The 21,149-nt window shown below is 28.4% G+C and overlaps 1 protein-coding gene across 1 annotated transcript; it reads left to right on the plus strand.

Annotated features, from left to right (window-relative positions):
* Window positions 1-545: 545 nt before the first annotated feature.
* On the plus strand, window positions 546-7,684 carry LOC111040878 (adenosine kinase-like). The gene is made up of 9 exons (XM_022324943.1): window positions 546-563; window positions 4,922-4,980; window positions 5,049-5,256; window positions 5,362-5,497; window positions 5,583-5,728; window positions 5,928-6,098; window positions 6,172-6,319; window positions 7,398-7,484; window positions 7,557-7,684. The coding sequence occupies exons 1-9, from the start codon at window positions 546-548 to the stop codon at window positions 7,682-7,684; spliced, it is 1,101 nt and encodes a 366-aa protein (XP_022180635.1).
* Window positions 7,685-21,149: the final 13,465 nt, after the last annotated feature.

Raw genomic sequence — 21,149 nt, forward strand, 5'->3', positions numbered from 1 at the left:
GTTGTACTTATTTTGATACGCCAACAATTTCAGAAAAACGATTTACTGTATGACTTATAGTTGAATAGGGGTGTTCTCATTTGAAAAACAGAAATTTTTATCTCCGTAGGACACTTCTTAAGTAGTACAAAAAATCTCAAGAATTTGAAAATATGGCCTTAAAGTAGGTATATTTAAAAATTAAATAATTAATAAATCAGATTTTAAATAACTGCATTATTGAAGAAAAAAAGGGGGTGAGCATGCTTGGTGAATCATCCTGTATATACACTTAAATACATGGTCTAAAGTTTTTGGCACATAACTACTGTATATACTATATAGTTTCACGGAACACAATATTTTGAGAAACAAAAATCAAACACGGAGAGCATGAAGTATAACTAGGTATATTATTTCTATATTTTATCTCTATCCTTATAATCTCACCTTTCGTATGTTATGTTGTACCTAACTGTGCGAGTGTGTGACTGTGCATATTATGATAAATTACGTTTATTGAATGTACAATTCATGTTCAAATGTTTTGCTAGTTACTAGTTAAGATGAGTACTGATATTGAGGTATGTAAAACAATTTTTCCCTACAAGGCATAGTTCGAAATACAATCATTGCTTTAAAATGTAAATATTTATGTACATAGGTATACCCGCAGTCCAGACTTAGTTTCATGTATGATGTATCTAAATTTGTTAATATTTACTAATTTTTTTTTTGTTTCAGAAAGAAATGCTGAAGAATATGTACGATGTACATACCTGTAGGCTGCAGACATATGTCGATGGCGGATTTATCTTTTTATATAGGCACTACAAATTTGTCTCTCTTATAATAGGTTATCAAGCTTACAATAAAATCTAACAATACTCTAAATATTAAATACAATGATAATGTATAATAGACAATAGCAAGGCTGGGCATTAACGAGTTAAAAATTAAAATTAAGTTAAAACCTTAAGTTAATAACTCGTTACTTTTTTTTTGAAACTAAATTTTAATTTAATAAGCTAATTTTTTTACAAATTTAACGTGTTAACTTCAAGTTAATTATACACAGATTTCTTACAATTAAGTTATATTTTAAATTTGATACAACCCATTGATTTATAACTTGATGCCTTAAGAAATATTAGATATAAAATAAATGGAAAAATTTTAAATTAATAAATAATTAATCTAAATTTATACTTATATTTAGTCATATAATTGTATATGGGTCGCGACGTTCGTGTACTTAATTAGTTTTCTTGTAAACCAAGGCATTAATCAACCTAGTGACATTTTAATTCATACTCCACACATCCCGAGAAGTACGTTATTACTTATTACCTGAAATTATTAAAGTAGTAGAACTTGTATAATTTGTGTATTTACTATTTATACTATTTTAAATGCCCACACTAAATCATAAGTAATTATTGCTAAGCATACTACATGGTTGGCCACGCATGGGTGCAGAAATCTGAACTTGACACAACTTTCAAATTTGTCATTCATTTTGTAGGTAACCTATTTTCCTTACAGATTCTAAAATAATTAAATTTATTATTAAGTTAATTTTAACTTAATTAATTTTTAACTTAACAAAGTTATAAAAAATACTATAGTTAACTTTTAGCTTAACTAGACTTATTTTTTCTTATATTAACTTAACTTAACGAGTTAAAAAAAATCGTTAACTTGCCCAGCCTTGGACAGTAGTACATCCATTTGAATTTTTAGACAATTTTTTTTCTAGTTATTACTTATTCAGCCAACTTTGGAAAATGTCAATATGTTCACCAAATTTTAATGAAAACCTACAAAGATAATTTTTACGACGGTTCATACATCATTAATAAATCAAAATGAAAACCATTGTTTGGAACGCATTAAGTAAGACAACAATTTACAACGTTTTTTTTATAAGAGTTTTGTTTTTATAATAGGCATACCTAACAGGTGTTACCTATACCTATAATAAATATTTTTTTATAACAATTCATTCTTATCTAAACAATTTTAATTTCAGAAGTTTACGTCTTGCTTTTAAAACATTTTCTAAGTACTTAGTGCTTACCTGGGGTACCTAGGTATCTACTATCTTGTCGATTTGTAAAATACGCAGTGATAATAATTATTACCGACCAGCGATGCCCGCAAAGATGAAGCTCACTTGGTGCAAAATACTTTTTTGTGTCAATGTAAGCAGGGGGGCAGTGGTGCATGCAGTTAGACATTAAGTGCCCACCCCCCTCGCCACCCACTATAAATATACATTTAATATTAAATATTTTTTGTAAATAATTGTTATAAGCATATTTTAAATTTAAAAATAATAATTGATATATTTCAATAAAAAATATTAAAAAAATTCTGTTATAACTTTCGTCGTGAACGTTCTTGAGCAAATTCCTGAATTACATCATCATAGTTTATTAGTGTAGTGATATCAGTTTCTATGTTCATAGTTACTATAATGTAGATAGTCTTTCTTCACCAATATTCGATCTCAAGTATAACTCAATGCGTTTTAGTGCTAAAAATGATCTCTTAGTTGGACAGTTAGGTACTAACTGGAGTGCATTATAATAAGTAATAACATTCTTAAAGCAATATCCACACAAGGGAAGATATCCTTTAAATCATTTTTTTCTTATAAACACTAACGTCTCTTGTATACTTCGACTTAACCATGACACAAAAAAAAAAGGTTTTTGAATTCACTAAAAATTGTACACTACATTTTTTTTTACATTCACTCCGTCATTGTATTTATATATCAGTTGTCCATTGTAAGACAATACGAATAAGTTTTAGGTATATCTATTATCTACATAAAACCACGAAGAATGTATGCTTAAACGTTTGAAATTTTTATAATTAAGCGCGATATCATTTGATGCGGTAAATTTATAAAATCTCTTAGACTTCATAAGAACATAAATTGTATATGGTGACATAGTGATATCTACATTATTATCTATGGTAAACGACAACTGTCGTAGATAAAATTATCCATCCCAATAATTTCAGCGTGAAGTCTTACAACCATAAGCAAATATAATTAATGAAATACTACATTATGAACGTACATTTCATTACCTTTTGGTTGATTTCATAAAAATCAGTACCTCCAGTTCGGAGGGAAAAATAAAAGAAGATTAAGTACTCACGGCTGTGGTGTACATATTTTAAGGTAAGTCTTTTTAGTTTTTTCTATTATTTAAATCGGTTACAGTTTTGCGTATATTAGTATATTTTACCATTTGTCTAGACAATTTATTTAAGTGCACTGTACACTTTCGTCTCTCGCTGAGACAGTGAGAGACAATAGCTGAACTGAACAGTTAGTACCTATTCTTTGAATAATAACAAACATCGTTTGAGGATTAACTTTATTACTTATATGGCATATAAATAACCGCAGTGTCGTCAAAATTTGAACTTCAAATGCTCATTAAAAATTAAGTGGTAATCCGCTGAACATATGTTTTTAAGTTAATAAAGTGAAAATACTCATGAGAAAACTATTGTGTTAAATGTTCAACCCTTACATAGGTGTTACAATCAAAAATGTTAGAAATTTGGAAATACAAAAGAATTTACATAAGTATTTATATTATTTTGATTTCGACGAATTATTTCACAATTTTATATTTATTGAACTTATTTATTTGAGTACTTACGAATAAAAAAAAGTGTGAGTATGTATTTTTGATATTCTTCTTTTGCCATATAAGAAAACTTATGGGAAATCTAATATTAGATGCATTTTCAAGCTACATGCATTTTTACTAGCAAATAAAATTGTTGCCATACATAAATTGAAATTAAAAATGTCTATTATAAAGAGATAAAATATTTTTAACATTTTTTCAATGTCTTACAATGCTAATATATGTATTTGAAGACAATTTCAACTTTCAAGTATGTAAGACGGTTCATTCTTGAATAATTTATGGGTATAATAAAAAAATAAATCGATTTTTCCAATAAATACTTTTGCATAGATACATACTAGGTTTTCGAAATTGTTCTTAAAATAATTTTAAAAAGCAGCTCTAGTTCTTGTAAAATTAAAGATTTTGCATGTCTACTGCTTTTAAAGTTATGTCGGACACACAAAAAAATATTTAATTGTAAATCCAGTAGATTCATCTCTAGAATATCAGAATTTAAACAAGATTATTGGATAGATATTCAATTATATTTGTGCAAATTTATAAAAAAATAAAAATAAAACAAATCAAACAATTTTTTTTAGGTATTTTAACGTTCTAGCCCTATAGAATATATATATAAAAAAAAATGATTTTGTTGCTAATGATTGAAAACTATTGTTTTATTATAAAAAAAAAAAAAACATAACATTATATTTTTCTTAAACTATTACTGTTCCATGCGTTTATTACACTGTGAAGTGCTATAATCTTTCAAAGTTATTTGGATTTGGTTTGAATTGACTTGATTTCAACAATACGTTTCTATTGCGAACTTTCTGATGAGTTTTTCTCGAGGAATATCATTTATGGTTTGCTTAAAGGCTTGCAGTGCCTATGTTTCCAATAAAGTATGTATAATTTCCCTACTTGGCTATGCCCTACACTATGCATGTATTAGTACGCATGAGGGACCCTCCAAATTATTAAAAAAGGACTCCAGATCATTGGTTAGTTCAAATTTTTAATCTCGAATATCCAAATACCTATACAATTTTAAAATGTTTTATTTATACTTTTTTTTAAATGTTAATTTAATAAAAATTGTCTGTTACATTTTGATAGACTTTAGTTTTGAATATGCTAAAGCCAGGAACCAAAAGACTGCGCAACACTTAGCCCTGCGCATGTGTAAGATATCTGAAATTTATTGAGAACTTAGGATGGTGACAAACTTTTTAATAAAGTATTTCAATTTAAAATTAATTTATTTCTTTTAGTATAACAGTCCATGTCAAAAACTTGCTGAAAATGTAGTCCATCGCCGCACTATTGTCAAGTATGTACCTATAAGAAGTTATTCAATATTTATCATATTACCATATATTTCGATTTTATTGATTTTAGGCCTGGAATGATCGTGGGTTTCGGCCAGCCATTATTGGACATGACTGTGGTAGGCGACGAAAAGCTGTTGAAAAAGTACGATCTAAAGAGTAATGACGCAGTGTTGGCATGCGAAAAAAATTTAGGCATCTATGAAGAACTAGAGAAGGACCCGACCGTACAATACACTGCTGGGGGTTCCGGTCAAAACTCAATGAGATTCGCCCAGGTAATTTCAATAACAGACTAAAACAAATGGAAAAACATAATGTTTGTACATAACATTTGTATCTTACCATACAAAATTTAAAACAAAAAAATATTGTTTCCCTAGTGGGTATTAGGAGAACCGAATTCGGTTACGTTTTTTGGTGCTGTCGGTAACGATCGGTACAGCGAAATTTTGAAACGCGTGGCGACCCAGGATGGACTGGACGTAAAATACCAATACCATTCTGACAAACCCACCGGTGAATATTGAATTACTATTTTTCCTTCAACAAGTTTGTGTAATTTATAAATATGTACCTAATTTGTATTTATCACTTCACTCAGGAACATGTGCTGTCATTGTGACAAACAATGGAAAAGACCGATCGCTATGTGCTAACTTATGTGCATCGAGGAATTTCTCAGATGACCATTTAGAAGTCCCAGAAAACAAGAAAATAGTTGAAAATGCAAAGGTGTATCTAGTGACTGTAAGTGATTTTGAATCGCATAATATTTAATTCTTTTTTTTTTAACTCGTCAAATCGATAGAAATATTTTTTCATTTTAAACACATAAAATCGATTGAAAACCTTTTGTGTATTATTGTTTTAAATTTTAATATATCGTAAAATAAATTACCGGTGTTTTAAAAAAATGATAAGCAATTATAATTTCATTTTGTTTAAGGGTTTTTTCTCAGTATCGAATCCAAGCACGGTTGAAAAAATTGGAAAAATCGCCGACAAACGGAATTGTCCGTTGTTGTTCAACATGAGTGCTCCATATATTTACGAATTGTATCTCGATTCCGTTATGTCTATTTTTCCATACATAAATATTATATTCGGGAATGCTGAAGTGAATATAATTAATTAAATTCATTGTAAATAATGTGAATAATTATTAATATAGAATATATTTTAAATTTTAGGAAGCTAAAGCATTTTCCCTTGCAAATAACTGGGAGACAACCGATATAGAAATGATAGCCCGCAAGATGAGTACGTTTAATGTTGGCAAAGAAGGGTATCGGTTAGTTATTTTTACTCAAGACGATAAACCAGTTATTGTAGCTCTGAGTAAGTATTTTCATGAGTATAATTCTTATAACAGCTAAAATGTTTTGGTATACCTAGTCGTGTTGTATGTAACCTACCGTTACATCGTTGGCAAAGTATGCTATACCTACAAAAAAAACTTAACGGATGTTTACCATATTTTTTTAATTAACAGTTATTGACTGACAACAACATAATATTAAACTAAAATGTGCTTGATGTATTGCTGACGATCATCCAGTATTTTCGAAGTTACGTTATAAATTGTTATGTTGTTTTTACGTTATCCCATACAATTTCAAGATAACTGTCATGTTGTGTTTTAATATGGACCGCTACCATTCCTATTCTAGTTGACAGTCCAACAAATCTGTTGCTTAACACAGATAGGTAGAAGAACACAACACAGGTTAAAATAATATAATATTTAAATGTACGTGGGTCTTAGCGGATATCACGAATTTCGATACCATCTGAATCCGCGTGGTACATAGATCATTACAAATAATCACGATGGGTGTTTAGTTCTTATAGAATTGTATCGCCAGTGAAATATATCGTTTATTAACTTCAGTCACAGTTACTTTATTGCACTAAAATTAAATAAAAATATAACATAACATGTAAGAGTAAGCATTGGTAAAATTTTAGGGAGGGTCAAAATAAAAAATTCTTAAATGTAAGATAGTAAAGATTTAATTATATTTTCACATATAAGTGTAAATAAGCACGTTATATTTGTATTGTTACATGTATATAGTTAAATAAAAAACATTTTAAAAAGTATGGAAAAAAATAGTGTGTTTTTATACTTCTTCAATATTTTTAAAGTGATTTCAAAAATGATTTGTCTTGGTAATTAGGTAATATCCAGTAATATATATTGAACTACGAGTTAATATTTTTCGTTCTTTATGACGATGCAAGTGTTCTATCTTGCCCCCTCCCAATGGGCGTAAATAGGAGTAAGTATGACAGATAGAGACCTAACTATGTCATATTCTTCGGTAGGTCAGCATATTACAAGCGTACGCAGATTTTTGGTATTTTAGCATACTTTAAAGAATACCAATGATTACTATGAAATTTTTTTTTATAGGGGGTCTAGTTTCAAAATTTGAAGTACCAGAAATACCTGAGCAAGATATTGTGGACACGAACGGAGCGGGCGATGCTTTTATCGGTGGTAAGATTACCATCAATCTAATATTAAAACAATATTATAATTTCTCAGTGTTAAAAACAATTTTTATTACAGCATTCATCGCTAAATATGTTTTGGGTTACCCGCTTAAAAGTTGTATCCACTCTGCAATAAATGGAGCAACTTACATCATAAAACAACATGGAATGACAAGAGGAGACAATCTTGTGCTTGATGTATAAATATTACCACAGTGACACGGTTCTCCTAATGGTTATGACACCGACAAGGTGCCTATATAATTTTTTTATTTTTTTATTTTTTATAGTCAGATTATATTTTTAATTTGTTTTAGTTGATTACTGAAATTACCTGGACGAATCCCAATGAGTTTTAACCTGAACCATTTTCTAGTTCTTCACATATGCACATATGTTTTTGACTTTTTTGACTGCCAAAACTGCGTCGTTACTCTTCAGATAGTACATTTTCAATAGATTTTCGTTGCTTACCACAGTCATGTCCAATAGTGGCTGGCAGAAACCCACGACAAGGCTAAAAATTAAAATCAATAAAATTGAAATATATGATAGTATGATAAATATTGAATAAATTTCTTATAGTTAGGTACATACTTGACAATAGTGGGACGATAGACTACATTTTCAGCTGGTTTTTGATATGGACTGTTTCGCTAAAAGAAATTAATTCATTTTTAACCAATCCGCCGCAAGGAATATTTAGGATTTTGCTGCCCCGATTACACATTTTAGATTCTGAGCGGAGCAATGAATGAATCGATTTTACAATAATGTGCCATTTTTCATTTTTATTTATTTTTATGTCTGTCATCACGGTATCTCCATATCTCAGTAATAGTGCTTCAATACCAATGTAAAATAGAACGGTGTGAATAGGTTCGTGATACAGGTAATTATCTTAAAACTAATCTAAAATCAAAATACATTGAAAATATTATGTCATTATTGTGTTTATATGTACACAAAAGTCAAAAATAAACAAAAATAATAATATACGTACTGACAAAGAGTTTCAACTTCAAATTTCACATTTTTTTTTTGTAATTGTGATATACTATTTGCATGACTGGAATAAAGTCAACTATACAAAAAACCGTTACTTAAATAAATGCTATTAATTGGAATAGTGTCTATCATAGTATTGATATAAATTTTAGAGTAAGTTTATTTTTTTCAATTTTAAATGATTTTGTTCAAACATTTACATTATCTAATCCTTCTAAATTTCCCATATCGATTAGCTACGAATAAAAATGAATTATTTAAGAAAACAAATTATATCATCTATCTCTTAATATGCCTCTTTACTCTGGTACTCAAATTAAAATATTAATATATGTACACAATTTTGAAACAATCAAAAATTGCATTCTCCGTTTGCTATACTTCAAATTCAAAGTTACACGCCCCACATACCTACTCATACGCAAGTATAATGGTATATTAATTTAATTTAGAACCATTAAAAAAAAGAAAACAATACCTTTACTATACATTTTACTAAAATAATTAAAATACAACTGTTTATTTATGTTGCAATTATTTTATATTTGTATGTTTATGATTTACGAATAATTTAATTTTGATGTAATTGGTAGTAGCTTTAGTTTAGTTTAGTTTTTTTTTTTTATCGAAAGTAGATTTTTATACTACACAATGAATTTATATATAGAGTATTTTGTAGTATTCCCATACTTCGGTGTAATTTTGGACAGAAAACTTACATGGAATTCATAAATCACCTCCAAATTACAACTAGGCTACCAGAAGCTAAAAGTATTAGCTAAAATACGTTAAAACTCTTAAATATTTATGAATATCACAAGAGTTATAATATTGAAAATTTTATTTTGTCTTGAAAAAACTCAAATAAATGTTTGATGCATATTTGTTCCTCGTACAGCTGTTATGATGAGTGTTTTTGTTTGTGTCGGTCATAACCTTTTGAGACAGTAAATGAGTGCTTCGATTTCCTTCAAAACACTTTTTCTGGTAGGAAAATAAATCTAGTTGCTACTTTAGGGCAGTCATAAGTTAAAAATGCCCTTCAGTTTTATAAAGCGGCAGTTAAACACACACAAAAAATAAGGAGAGACAGGAATTTTTACGGAAACTCGGTTTTCAAATCTATTTTGATTTTTGATGCAACTTTAAAAAAAATAAATACCGAGCATACATGACGTTTCCAATAAATATTTATATCAGCATTTTCTATATAGCAAAAAGTTTTTAAAATACTTTAACTCGTGTCGAACTATATATTCATAGGCAAATGAAACTTTCGATCATTATTAGTTTTTTTTAATGTTGATAAAAAAATTTTCGAACGATCTTTAAGTTTTGAAAATATAATACAAGGTTGTTGGTTAGAAATTTTCGTTAGTGAAAGTTGCCAAAAAAGTTGAAGGTTTATCTACAATATTTTTTTATGAGCGTTTGAATTTAGAATTTTGACAAAATTCTTACAAGTCACTAAACTTTACAAATTATTTTCAGTTAGAAATTCATAAAAATGTATCTTTTATATTTAAGATTTTTAAATTTAGTCCAAAAATCCTTAAAAGTTCGTCCACCTATAAATAAATAAAATTTCTACTGGAAACTCAAATAACATTTTTAAAGATCATTTGAAGTTGAAATTTTTAAAACATTAATTGGATATTCAATATATTTCTTCTGTAGCGATTTTCGTATATTGTTGTTACTCAAAAATGAATATCTGTAGATACTTGAAATTTATACCACGTATATATTTTATCAGTTCATATACTTGATTACATTTGTATGATGTTTTTATTTGTTAACGGAAATTTTCAATTTTCAATTTTTTTAGCATTTATTTTTTAACTGTCAATAACATTTGATTCTTTTTTTCGAAAATCTTGACAATTTAACACAAGACTCCTAATATATTGTTATAATATATGTTGAAAAATATTAAAAAATACATAACCCAGATTTTGTTTTATAAGCATTTAAAGTTCAAATATTGACAAAATTTATCGAATTGGAAATGAACCAATTGTTTTGTAGTTAAATATTTTAAAAATATCAACTTTTATAGCTAAGGATCATAAATTTAAAACGAGTGGTTATTTCTGTAAACAAAAAAATCTAAAAACACATAAACACAGTTTTTTTTTATGTTCAAATTCGGATGAAATGACTCATTATTAAATAACCAAGAATAATGATTTAAATTATTTTGTTGTAATTTAAAAATATTATTCGTGGGTTCCTACTTGAAACCTTCTTGGGGTATATTATTATGTTCTATACCCGCAATGACTTTTCAAACGTAATTTTTTCGGGCTAAAAAATGAATTTAACATACTGCAGTACTAATGCGTAATAATAAAATAAATTACTTTAATCACAGTAATGTCATCAAAAGTACTAAATTACCAAGTAATATTATAGGTATATAGACGGTATTCACTCTGAATCGTTTTTCGTATACAACGATAGTTTATCATTCAATTCAAATTTAACACCATCCTTTTATGGATACAATTAATTAATTACAGTGCCCCACTTGTAACCTACTGTACCTGCTTACCCGCTTTTTTTTTAATGATACTATTGCATATTTATTATGATTTTGTTTTTTATTGAAATTACCAGGACAACAGTCAATGAGTTTTGACTGGAACTTTCAGCACTGTGGTTTGTGAGATCGAATCTTTTTCTAGTTCATACGTCCTTGTGTTTTCCAATAAATAAATTTGGCATATCCTCTTTAGCTGCGCCTTTATATATTCATTTCTTACTATGCAAATGTCGTGCAGCAAGTAATTTGTTCGTATTTCAGCTCTTGAGTATTTTGTTCATTTTCATTGAATAATTGTATTTAAAGTAGGTGCAATTATTCAATTTTTGTATTCAAATATGTATTATAGCTATTAATCACAGACCGTCTTTTCTCAAAATCGATATTTGTGCATTACCTACCCAATAAATATTTAGTAAATTCATACATGCAAGTGTAGTGCTAATTGCCTTAGTTTTCAAATCAAAAACGTTTGATTTTAAGACCAATAAAAAAAATTAGTATTAATGCTTTTAAAAAAGTATTCAGAGGTAAATTATTATTTATTAGGTACCTACCTAGTTTTTACCTTTGAAGGTGCATCCCCACTGCATGCGTCTAGGCTTTAGCCGCTCTTCCTTACTTGTTTCCACTGCAATCGGCTTTCTATCAGCAACAGAATATTATCAGTATAAATCAGATAATTAATTTAGTTTTCACTAAAATGTCGTGCGACCATGACATATTATTTTCTACAGCAGCGTTCATTGTTATTGCGAAAAATAAAAAATTTAAAAAAAGCTAATCTTATTATGTAGCAATCAAAGTCGTGAAATATACAGTACTTATATCATATTTTATCTGATTTAATAACAGACATTTCTGTTATTATAATATAATAATAATTATAATAATAATATAATAATATAATAATATTAGGATTATAGATCGATGGAGGTTTCAGAAATTTTTTTAGGATATCACTTTCTCTGTTTAATGAATTACTTGGGGGTCAACCTGGTAATTCCTAGTATCACGAAAAGTTACACTTATTTTCGAAAAGATATACCTGCACATGATCGCTTGGATATAACCTTCGAGATTCTTGGCAACAGGTGACTCTTACCATTCCCTATCATATGTATTGAAAATTTCAAAACAAACAATTCCAAGAACAGTACCAGAAGTATGTGAAGCAATCATAGGTGTTCTAAAAGAGTTTATAAAAGTAAGGACCTAAGCAATAAATAATAAACAAAATCAAATTCTTAAATCAGTTTTTAATACAACATTATAATTATTTAATAACTAACAAAAATAACTGAATTTGTAAAAACTTATATTTTTAAACTACACCTTGTATGAAAAATTAAAACACGCATTACTTTATAGATAATAACAAAAGATTTATTAAAATTATTAAAATTAATTAATTTACTTTTAAGTTAGTATAAGTATATATTACGTAATAAGTATAATCAATTATAGGGCTAGGATGTTTATGACCTTAAAAACTCAAAAAATGAATTCAAATGTTCAAGAAAAAATATCAAAATATTCCTTAAAAAAATTTTAGTTTATTTAATATGTCAATAATATATGACATATATAAATAAGTTAAATAATTTTTAAAAATTATTTTTTTGTGATAAGTCAGTTTTTAACGAAACGTGCAAAAAAAAAAAATAATATGCAAAACATACATTTATATTATAAAAATTCACAATAATATATTCCTCAAAACCTTTAAATACGCAAAAATTTGAAGAAGTCATAAATATAAAACATCCTAACCCTAATAAGTAATAATAATGATTAAATCCATACAAATAAAAATTAAATGCCGTTTTGATATAAGTTCATTGCTTGAGAACGGATCTATCGATTTGCCTCATTTTCTATAATTTCTATTTTAGATGTGCCTAAAAATAAATCTAAGTTTTTCCTTGGTCGCTTGAGAGTATGAAACATAATGGAATTTTCCAAAAACTGAGTTGGCTCGATGGACGGAAAACACATAGCTCTTCAAGCACCAAAGTGGAGTGGCACTGGTATTATTATACGTAACTATAAGCAATTTTTCAGTGTTGTTTTATTTGCTATAGTTGAAGCAAATTACAACTTTATTTATGTTGACGAGGGATGTTTGGGAAGGATATCTAATGGAGGAGACTTTAAATATATCATTTTGTAAATCCACAGAAACACATACTCTTAATTTGCCTCCCGATGTTCCTTTTCCAGGTAGAATAGTAAAATCCTCCTACGTTTTCGTCTGTGACTACACGTTTCTGCTTTTAAGTAATATTTTGAAACCATATCCTGGAATTCAGCAAAAGGGGTCAACTAGTCGAATTTTTAACTACCGTTTAAGTAGGGTACGAAGAACATAGGACAATTGTTTTTGAAATATTATCTTCTGTTTTTCGCGTTTTACGGAAACAATTACTTTTAGACCCAGAAAAAGCAATAAATTTTACTTTTGTAGCTATTTATTTACATATAATTACCTCAGAAATAGTTCTTCTAAAAATATATACTGCCCATCTGGTACTTTAGTTTCGGAATGTTCAGATACTAGAGTAACTATACTAGGATCTTGGTGAACACATAATTTAGAGCAAACTTCTTAAAACATTTTTCTAAGAGTAGCACTAAAAAGTTCTCTGGAAGCTAACCAAAAAAGGTAAAAAATGAATTTAAGGATTACTTTTTAACAAACGAAGGACGGGTATCCTAGTAGTATGAAAATTCATAAGTGACTATTATTATTTTTATGATTATTCAATTTTATTACAAAAAAAAATATTTATTATTTTAACAAGCGTCTTTAAATTTGGATGTTTAATAAGATTTTTATTGAAGTATTTTTTTTTACTTGAAAAATATTATTTTACGTATTTAGATTGAGTAGATATCAGTGGGTATGTATACTTATTTATTAACTGTTCAATGTATTTTTATTTGTATTTATTTATATATTTTAAAATATATTATTCATGCATATTTATTATAATCTATATTACTAGAATACTAGACATAATATTATGTCACCTTAAAAAATTATTATTAATATATACTAACATTATCAGTACTATTATTAGTTTGTAAAATAATAATTATACATACCTCTGTATTTAATCAAAAATAATAGCAATTAGTTTTGTTTTAATTCCAACAAATATATTATTTATTATACATAAATACAATTATTGTCAATATTATTTTCATTTGAATAACCCATGACATTATGATTGTGGAAATAATAATAATTTTACTTACCAGCTCATCAAGTCAGTCTAAAATGTTTGAATACGACTTAAAGAAAACCATTTTCATAGGTTTTACAAGACGAAATAATAATATTTTAAAAATATTTTGGATCTTCTTTGAACTAGGTTTAAATATTTTTACTTTTACTTTTTTAAAAGCAAAAATACTAAATTTTTTTTTGGTCTTAAAATCAAACGTTTTTGCTTTGAAAACTAAGGCCATTAGCATTATACTTGTATGCATGCGTTTATTAATATTTATTAAGTAGGTAATATACGAAAATCGATTTTGAGCAAAGACTGTGTGTCATTAATTGCTATAATACATACAGACACAACAGCTGAAATACGAACAAATTACTTGCTGCACGACATTTGCATAGTAAGAAATGAATATATAAAGGCGCAGCTAAAGAGGATATGCCAAATTTATTTATTGGAAAACACAAGGACGTATGAACTAGAAAAAGATTCGATCTCACAAACCACAGTGCTGAAAGTTCCAGTCAAAACTCATTGACTGTTGTCCTGGTAATTTCAATAAAAAACAAAATCATAATAAATATACAATAGTATCATTAAAAAAAAAGCGGGTAAGCAGGTACAGTAGGTTACAAGTGGGGCACTGTAATTAATTAATTGTATCCATAAAAGGATGGTGTTAAATTTGAATTGAATGATAAACTATCGTTGTATACGAAAAACGATTCAGAGTGAATACCGTCTATATACCTATAATATTACTTGGTAATTTAGTACTTTTGATGACATTACTGTGATTAAAGTAATTTATTTTATTATTACGCATTAGTACTGCAGTATGTTAAATTCATTTTTTAGCCCGAAAAAATTACGTTTGAAAAGTCATTGCGGGTATAGAACATAATAATATACCCCAAGAAGGTTTCAAGTAGGAACCCACGAATAATATTTTTAAATTACAACAAAATAATTTAAATCATTATTCTTGGTTATTTAATAATGAGTCATTTCATCCGAATTTGAACATAAAAAAAAACTGTGTTTATGTGTTTTTAGATTTTTTTGTTTACAGAAATAACCACTCGTTTTAAATTTATGATCCTTAGCTATAAAAGTTGATATTTTTAAAATATTTAACTACAAAACAATTGGTTCATTTCCAATTCGATAAATTTTGTCAATATTTGAACTTTAAATGCTTATAAAACAAAATCTGGGTTATGTATTTTTTAATATTTTTCAACATATATTATAACAATATATTAGGAGTCTTGTGTTAAATTGTCAAGATTTTCGAAAAAAAGAATCAAATGTTATTGACAGTTAAAAAATAAATGCTAAAAAAATTGAAAATTGAAAATTTCCGTTAACAAATAAAAACATCATACAAATGTAATCAAGTATATGAACTGATAAAATATATACGTGGTATAAATTTCAAGTATCTACAGATATTCATTTTTGAGTAACAACAATATACGAAAATCGCTACAGAAGAAATATATTGAATATCCAATTAATGTTTTAAAAATTTCAACTTCAAATGATCTTTAAAAATGTTATTTGAGTTTCCAGTAGAAATTTTATTTATTTATAGGTGGACGAACTTTTAAGGATTTTTGGACTAAATTTAAAAATCTTAAATATAAAAGATACATTTTTATGAATTTCTAACTGAAAATAATTTGTAAAGTTTAGTGACTTGTAAGAATTTTGTCAAAATTCTAAATTCAAACGCTCATAAAAAAATATTGTAGATAAACCTTCAACTTTTTTGGCAACTTTCACTAACGAAAATTTCTAACCAACAACCTTGTATTATATTTTCAAAACTTAAAGATCGTTCGAAAATTTTTTTATCAACATTAAAAAAAACTAATAATGATCGAAAGTTTCATTTGCCTATGAATATATAGTTCGACACGAGTTAAAGTATTTTAAAAACTTTTTGCTATATAGAAAATGCTGATATAAATATTTATTGGAAACGTCATGTATGCTCGGTATTTATTTTTTTTAAAGTTGCATCAAAAATCAAAATAGATTTGAAAACCGAGTTTCCGTAAAAATTCCTGTCTCTCCTTATTTTTTGTGTGTGTTTAACTGCCGCTTTATAAAACTGAAGGGCATTTTTAACTTATGACTGCCCTAAAGTAGCAACTAGATTTATTTTCCTACCAGAAAAAGTGTTTTGAAGGAAATCGAAGCACTCATTTACTGTCTCAAAAGGTTATGACCGACACAAACAAAAACACTCATCATAACAGCTGTACGAGGAACAAATATGCATCAAACATTTATTTGAGTTTTTTCAAGACAAAATAAAATTTTCAATATTATAACTCTTGTGATATTCATAAATATTTAAGAGTTTTAACGTATTTTAGCTAATACTTTTAGCTTCTGGTAGCCTAGTTGTAATTTGGAGGTGATTTATGAATTCCATGTAAGTTTTCTGTCCAAAATTACACCGAAGTATGGGAATACTACAAAATACTCTATATATAAATTCATTGTGTAGTATAAAAATCTACTTTCGATAAAAAAAAAAAACTAAACTAAACTAAAGCTACTACCAATTACATCAAAATTAAATTATTCGTAAATCATAAACATACAAATATAAAATAATTGCAACATAAATAAACAGTTGTATTTTAATTATTTTAGTAAAATGTATAGTAAAGGTATTGTTTTCTTTTTTTTAATGGTTCTAAATTAAATTAATATACCATTATACTTGCGTATGAGTAGGTATGTGGGGCGTGTAACTTTGAATTTGAAGTATAGCAAACGGAGAATGCAATTTTTGATTGTTTCAAAATTGTGTACATATATTAATATTTTAATTTGAGTACCAGAGTAAAGAGGCATATTAAGAGATAGATGATATAATTTGTTTTCTTAAATAATTCATTTTTATTCGTAGCTAATCGATATGGGAAATTTAGAAGGATTAGATAATGTAAATGTTTGAACAAAATCATTTAAAATTGAAAAAAATAAACTTACTCTAAAATTTATATCAATACTATGATAGACACTATTCCAATTAATAGCATTTATTTAAGTAACGGTTTTTTGTATAGTTGACTTTATTCCAGTCATGCAAATAGTATATCACAATTACAAAAAAAAAATGTGAAATTTGAAGTTGAAACTCTTTGTCAGTACGTATATTATTATTTTTGTTTATTTTTGACTTTTGTGTACATATAAACACAATAATGACATAATATTTTCAATGTATTTTGATTTTAGATTAGTTTTAAGATAATTACCTGTATCACGAACCTATTCACACCGTTCTATTTTACATTGGTATTGAAGCACTATTACTGAGATATGGAGATACCGTGATGACAGACATAAAAATAAATAAAAATGAAAAATGGCACATTATTGTAAAATCGATTCATTCATTGCTCCGCTCAGAATCTAAAATGTGTAATCGGGGCAGCAAAATCCTAAATATTCCTTGCGGCGGATTGGTTAAAAATGAATTAATTTCTTTTAGCGAAACAGTCCATATCAAAAACCAGCTGAAAATGTAGTCTATCGTCCCACTATTGTCAAGTATGTACCTAACTATAAGAAATTTATTCAATATTTATCATACTATCATATATTTCAATTTTATTGATTTTAATTTTTAGCCTTGTCGTGGGTTTCTGCCAGCCACTATTGGACATGACTGTGGTAAGCAACGAAAATCTATTGAAAATGTACTATCTGAAGAGTAACGACGCAGTTTTGGCAGTCAAAAAAGTCAAAAACATATGTGCATATGTGAAGAACTAGAAAATGGTTCAGGTTAAAACTCATTGGGATTCGTCCAGGTAATTTCAGTAATCAACTAAAACAAATTAAAAATATAATCTGACTATAAAAAATAAAAAAATAAAAAAATTATATAGGCACCTTGTCGGTGTCATAACCATTAGGAGAACCGTGTCACTGTGGTAATATTTATACATCAAGCACAAGATTGTCTCCTCTTGTCATTCCATGTTGTTTTATGATGTAAGTTGCTCCATTTATTGCAGAGTGGATACAACTTTTAAGCGGGTAACCCAAAACATATTTAGCGATGAATGCTGTAATAAAAATTGTTTTTAACACTGAGAAATTATAATTTTGTTTTAATATTAGGTTAAAAGTAGTCGTACCACCGATAACCTATAAAAAAATCGAGTAGTAAACATTGGTACTCATACTCAATATTATATACTTTAGTACTTTTGCCAAACTACCGATAATCTGTGTAAGCGTGTAGTATGCTGACCTACCGGAGAATATGGCATAGGTTGGTCTCTATCTGTCATACTTACTCCTATGGACGGCTATAAGGGAAATTTAGAAGGATTAGATAATGTAAATGTTTGAACAAAATCATTGAAAATTGAAAAAAATAAACTTTCACTAAAACTTATATCAATAAAATGATAGACAATATTTCAATTAATAGCATATATTTTAGTAATGGTTTGTGTATAGTTGGCTTTATTCCAGTCATACAAAGTATATCACCATTACAAAAAAAAATAATTTTAAGGTTAGAGTTGAAAATCTTCGTCAGTACGTATATTATTATATTTTGTTTATATTTTTTGACTTTTGTGTACGTATAAACACAATAATGACATATTTCCAATATGCTTGGATTTTAGATTAGTTTTAAGATAATTACCTATATCATGAACTTATTCATACCGTTCTATTGTTCATCGGTATTGACTTGAGTAGTTTGAGGGGCAACGACTAAATTAATACAGTCAAGTGACACCACGAACATACAATAATGACCAAGAAAAATTGCTGTTAAAGAAATTAGGAGCACTTTTACTGCCTCATACCAATATGACAGATACACAAATAAAAAAAATAAAAAAACACACATCATTGTAAAATCGATTCATTCATTGCTCCGCTCAGAATCTAAAATGTGTATTCAGGGCGGCAAAATCCTAAATAAGCCCGGCGGTGGATCGATTAAAAATGTCGGTGCGGGAGATTACCTTGTGACTGGTCTGTTCCCAATCTAATATTCTGAGTTAAAATAATTGATAGGTAATTAACTGTTCACAAAGAATGTTTTTTTTATAAATTATTTTATTTATAATTTAATAAAATACATGTTTAATATCATATTATTGTGAACACGTAATATTTTTAATAACTACCGAAATTACCAGCTAGGTTCACTTTCCCAGTTTCTTAGCAGGAAAGGTGCTTAAATAGAAAATCAAAACATTTTTGATGCCTCAAAAAGTGATGACAGTCACACAAAACTACTTAAAAAAAAGACACATATCATTATAAAATTAATATATTTATTGCTCCTATCAGAATATAAAATATTAAAACATATTTTGTAGGTACACTGATACACTTGTTGACGATGTAAAATGAAATATAAATTAACTCTTATGTATACTACGTACTGTATATAATATGTTAGTCCTATACATGAATTTATCCAAAATGTCATCCTGCAAAATCGTGATACGAGTAGGTATACGGCGACAAACAACGTAGCACGCAGTTAAATATTATCAAATATTTTTTAATCAAGGACTTTGGCAATTTGGCACAGAGTTGTAAATCGGAGGAATCGGTGGGCCAATCCGCCACTGGTACCACTGATACCCGGGCACCAGGCAACCTGTGGATCGGGCAAGACGTCACCTTGTCCCGTTATCTCAGCAAAAAATGCATTTTATTCACATTTATAATATGTGTCCGGCCGTCGAAGCTTATTGGGCATCAACACAGTGCTTACGACATATTTACATATTGTACTTTTCACCCCCGGTTGAGATCTTTCTCGTCCGGGTAGTATAATATTATAGACATCTCGCGACGTCGTTGAACGTAGTCGGGTTTGAATTTGTTCAACCCTACAATGGTCTCAGATGTGCCGACGACAGCATCAAAAACGTCTTCATGAACATGCCCGAAATTGTTTAATATGGAAAAATATACACTGCGGGGAACGGTTTCTAGGGCACGAGTGTTGCAGCTGAAAACGATAGATACATTTCCACTCAAATCGAACGAACGGCAGAGTTATTACAACTTGGACTTGCGCCGTATTATACGATCGGCCAAAAGAAAAAAATTACCTTCACAAATAAATGATATGTGAAAATAATGTCTTTCGGCTTTATGTGGGTACTTATATTTTTTTTCAGCCGTTGTTCGTAACCTTACAATCAAAAACGTGCATTCGTTTTGCCAACCGAACGGAATCTACAAAACGAACTTTCTTGCAGGCCGCATTGACCATACATAATATTATTATGGTAATAATTCATTACAGAGACATAAAATCGGCAACGGCCTTCCACAACTTGTAGACGAAGAACTAGGTATACTGTCGTATTACCGGTACCGAAGTCGTGGTTTGCTCAACTGCTACCGCCGAGTACAAGCCATTGCTTGCCGCCGGCAGTGGACGACCTTATACATTAGGCAAACGGCTAGGGTGGAAATGTGAATGTTAAAGTGATAGGATATATGCCTGCACGGACCCGACTAGTGTTCAAAATTTAAAATTAATTATAATTCGTAGAAATGTACAGGAACGCATTTCGACACATTATCTGACATTGCTTATGGTGCTTATATGTAATTGTCCAATTCGTAAGAAATGATGGTTGGGATTAAAAACAAAACCAAAAATTGCAGATCCTCAAACTAGAGAGTCTCGCACTCGTCGCCACTACACTGAATAATCTATACCGCTAGCTCATCATCGTATGTTAATATAACCGCAGCTCAGCCGTCAAACGAAAATTCCGAGACGATATCCGCCAAGCTGGTTTGCCGCAATCAATAACCCTAATTAAATCTACCTTCTTTTCTCAGCGTTCTTATAAAT

Source organism: Myzus persicae, unplaced genomic scaffold, assembly GCF_001856785.1.
Source record: "Myzus persicae strain clone G006 unplaced genomic scaffold, MPER_G0061.0, whole genome shotgun sequence".
NCBI classification, from domain to species: domain Eukaryota; kingdom Metazoa; phylum Arthropoda; class Insecta; order Hemiptera; family Aphididae; genus Myzus; species Myzus persicae.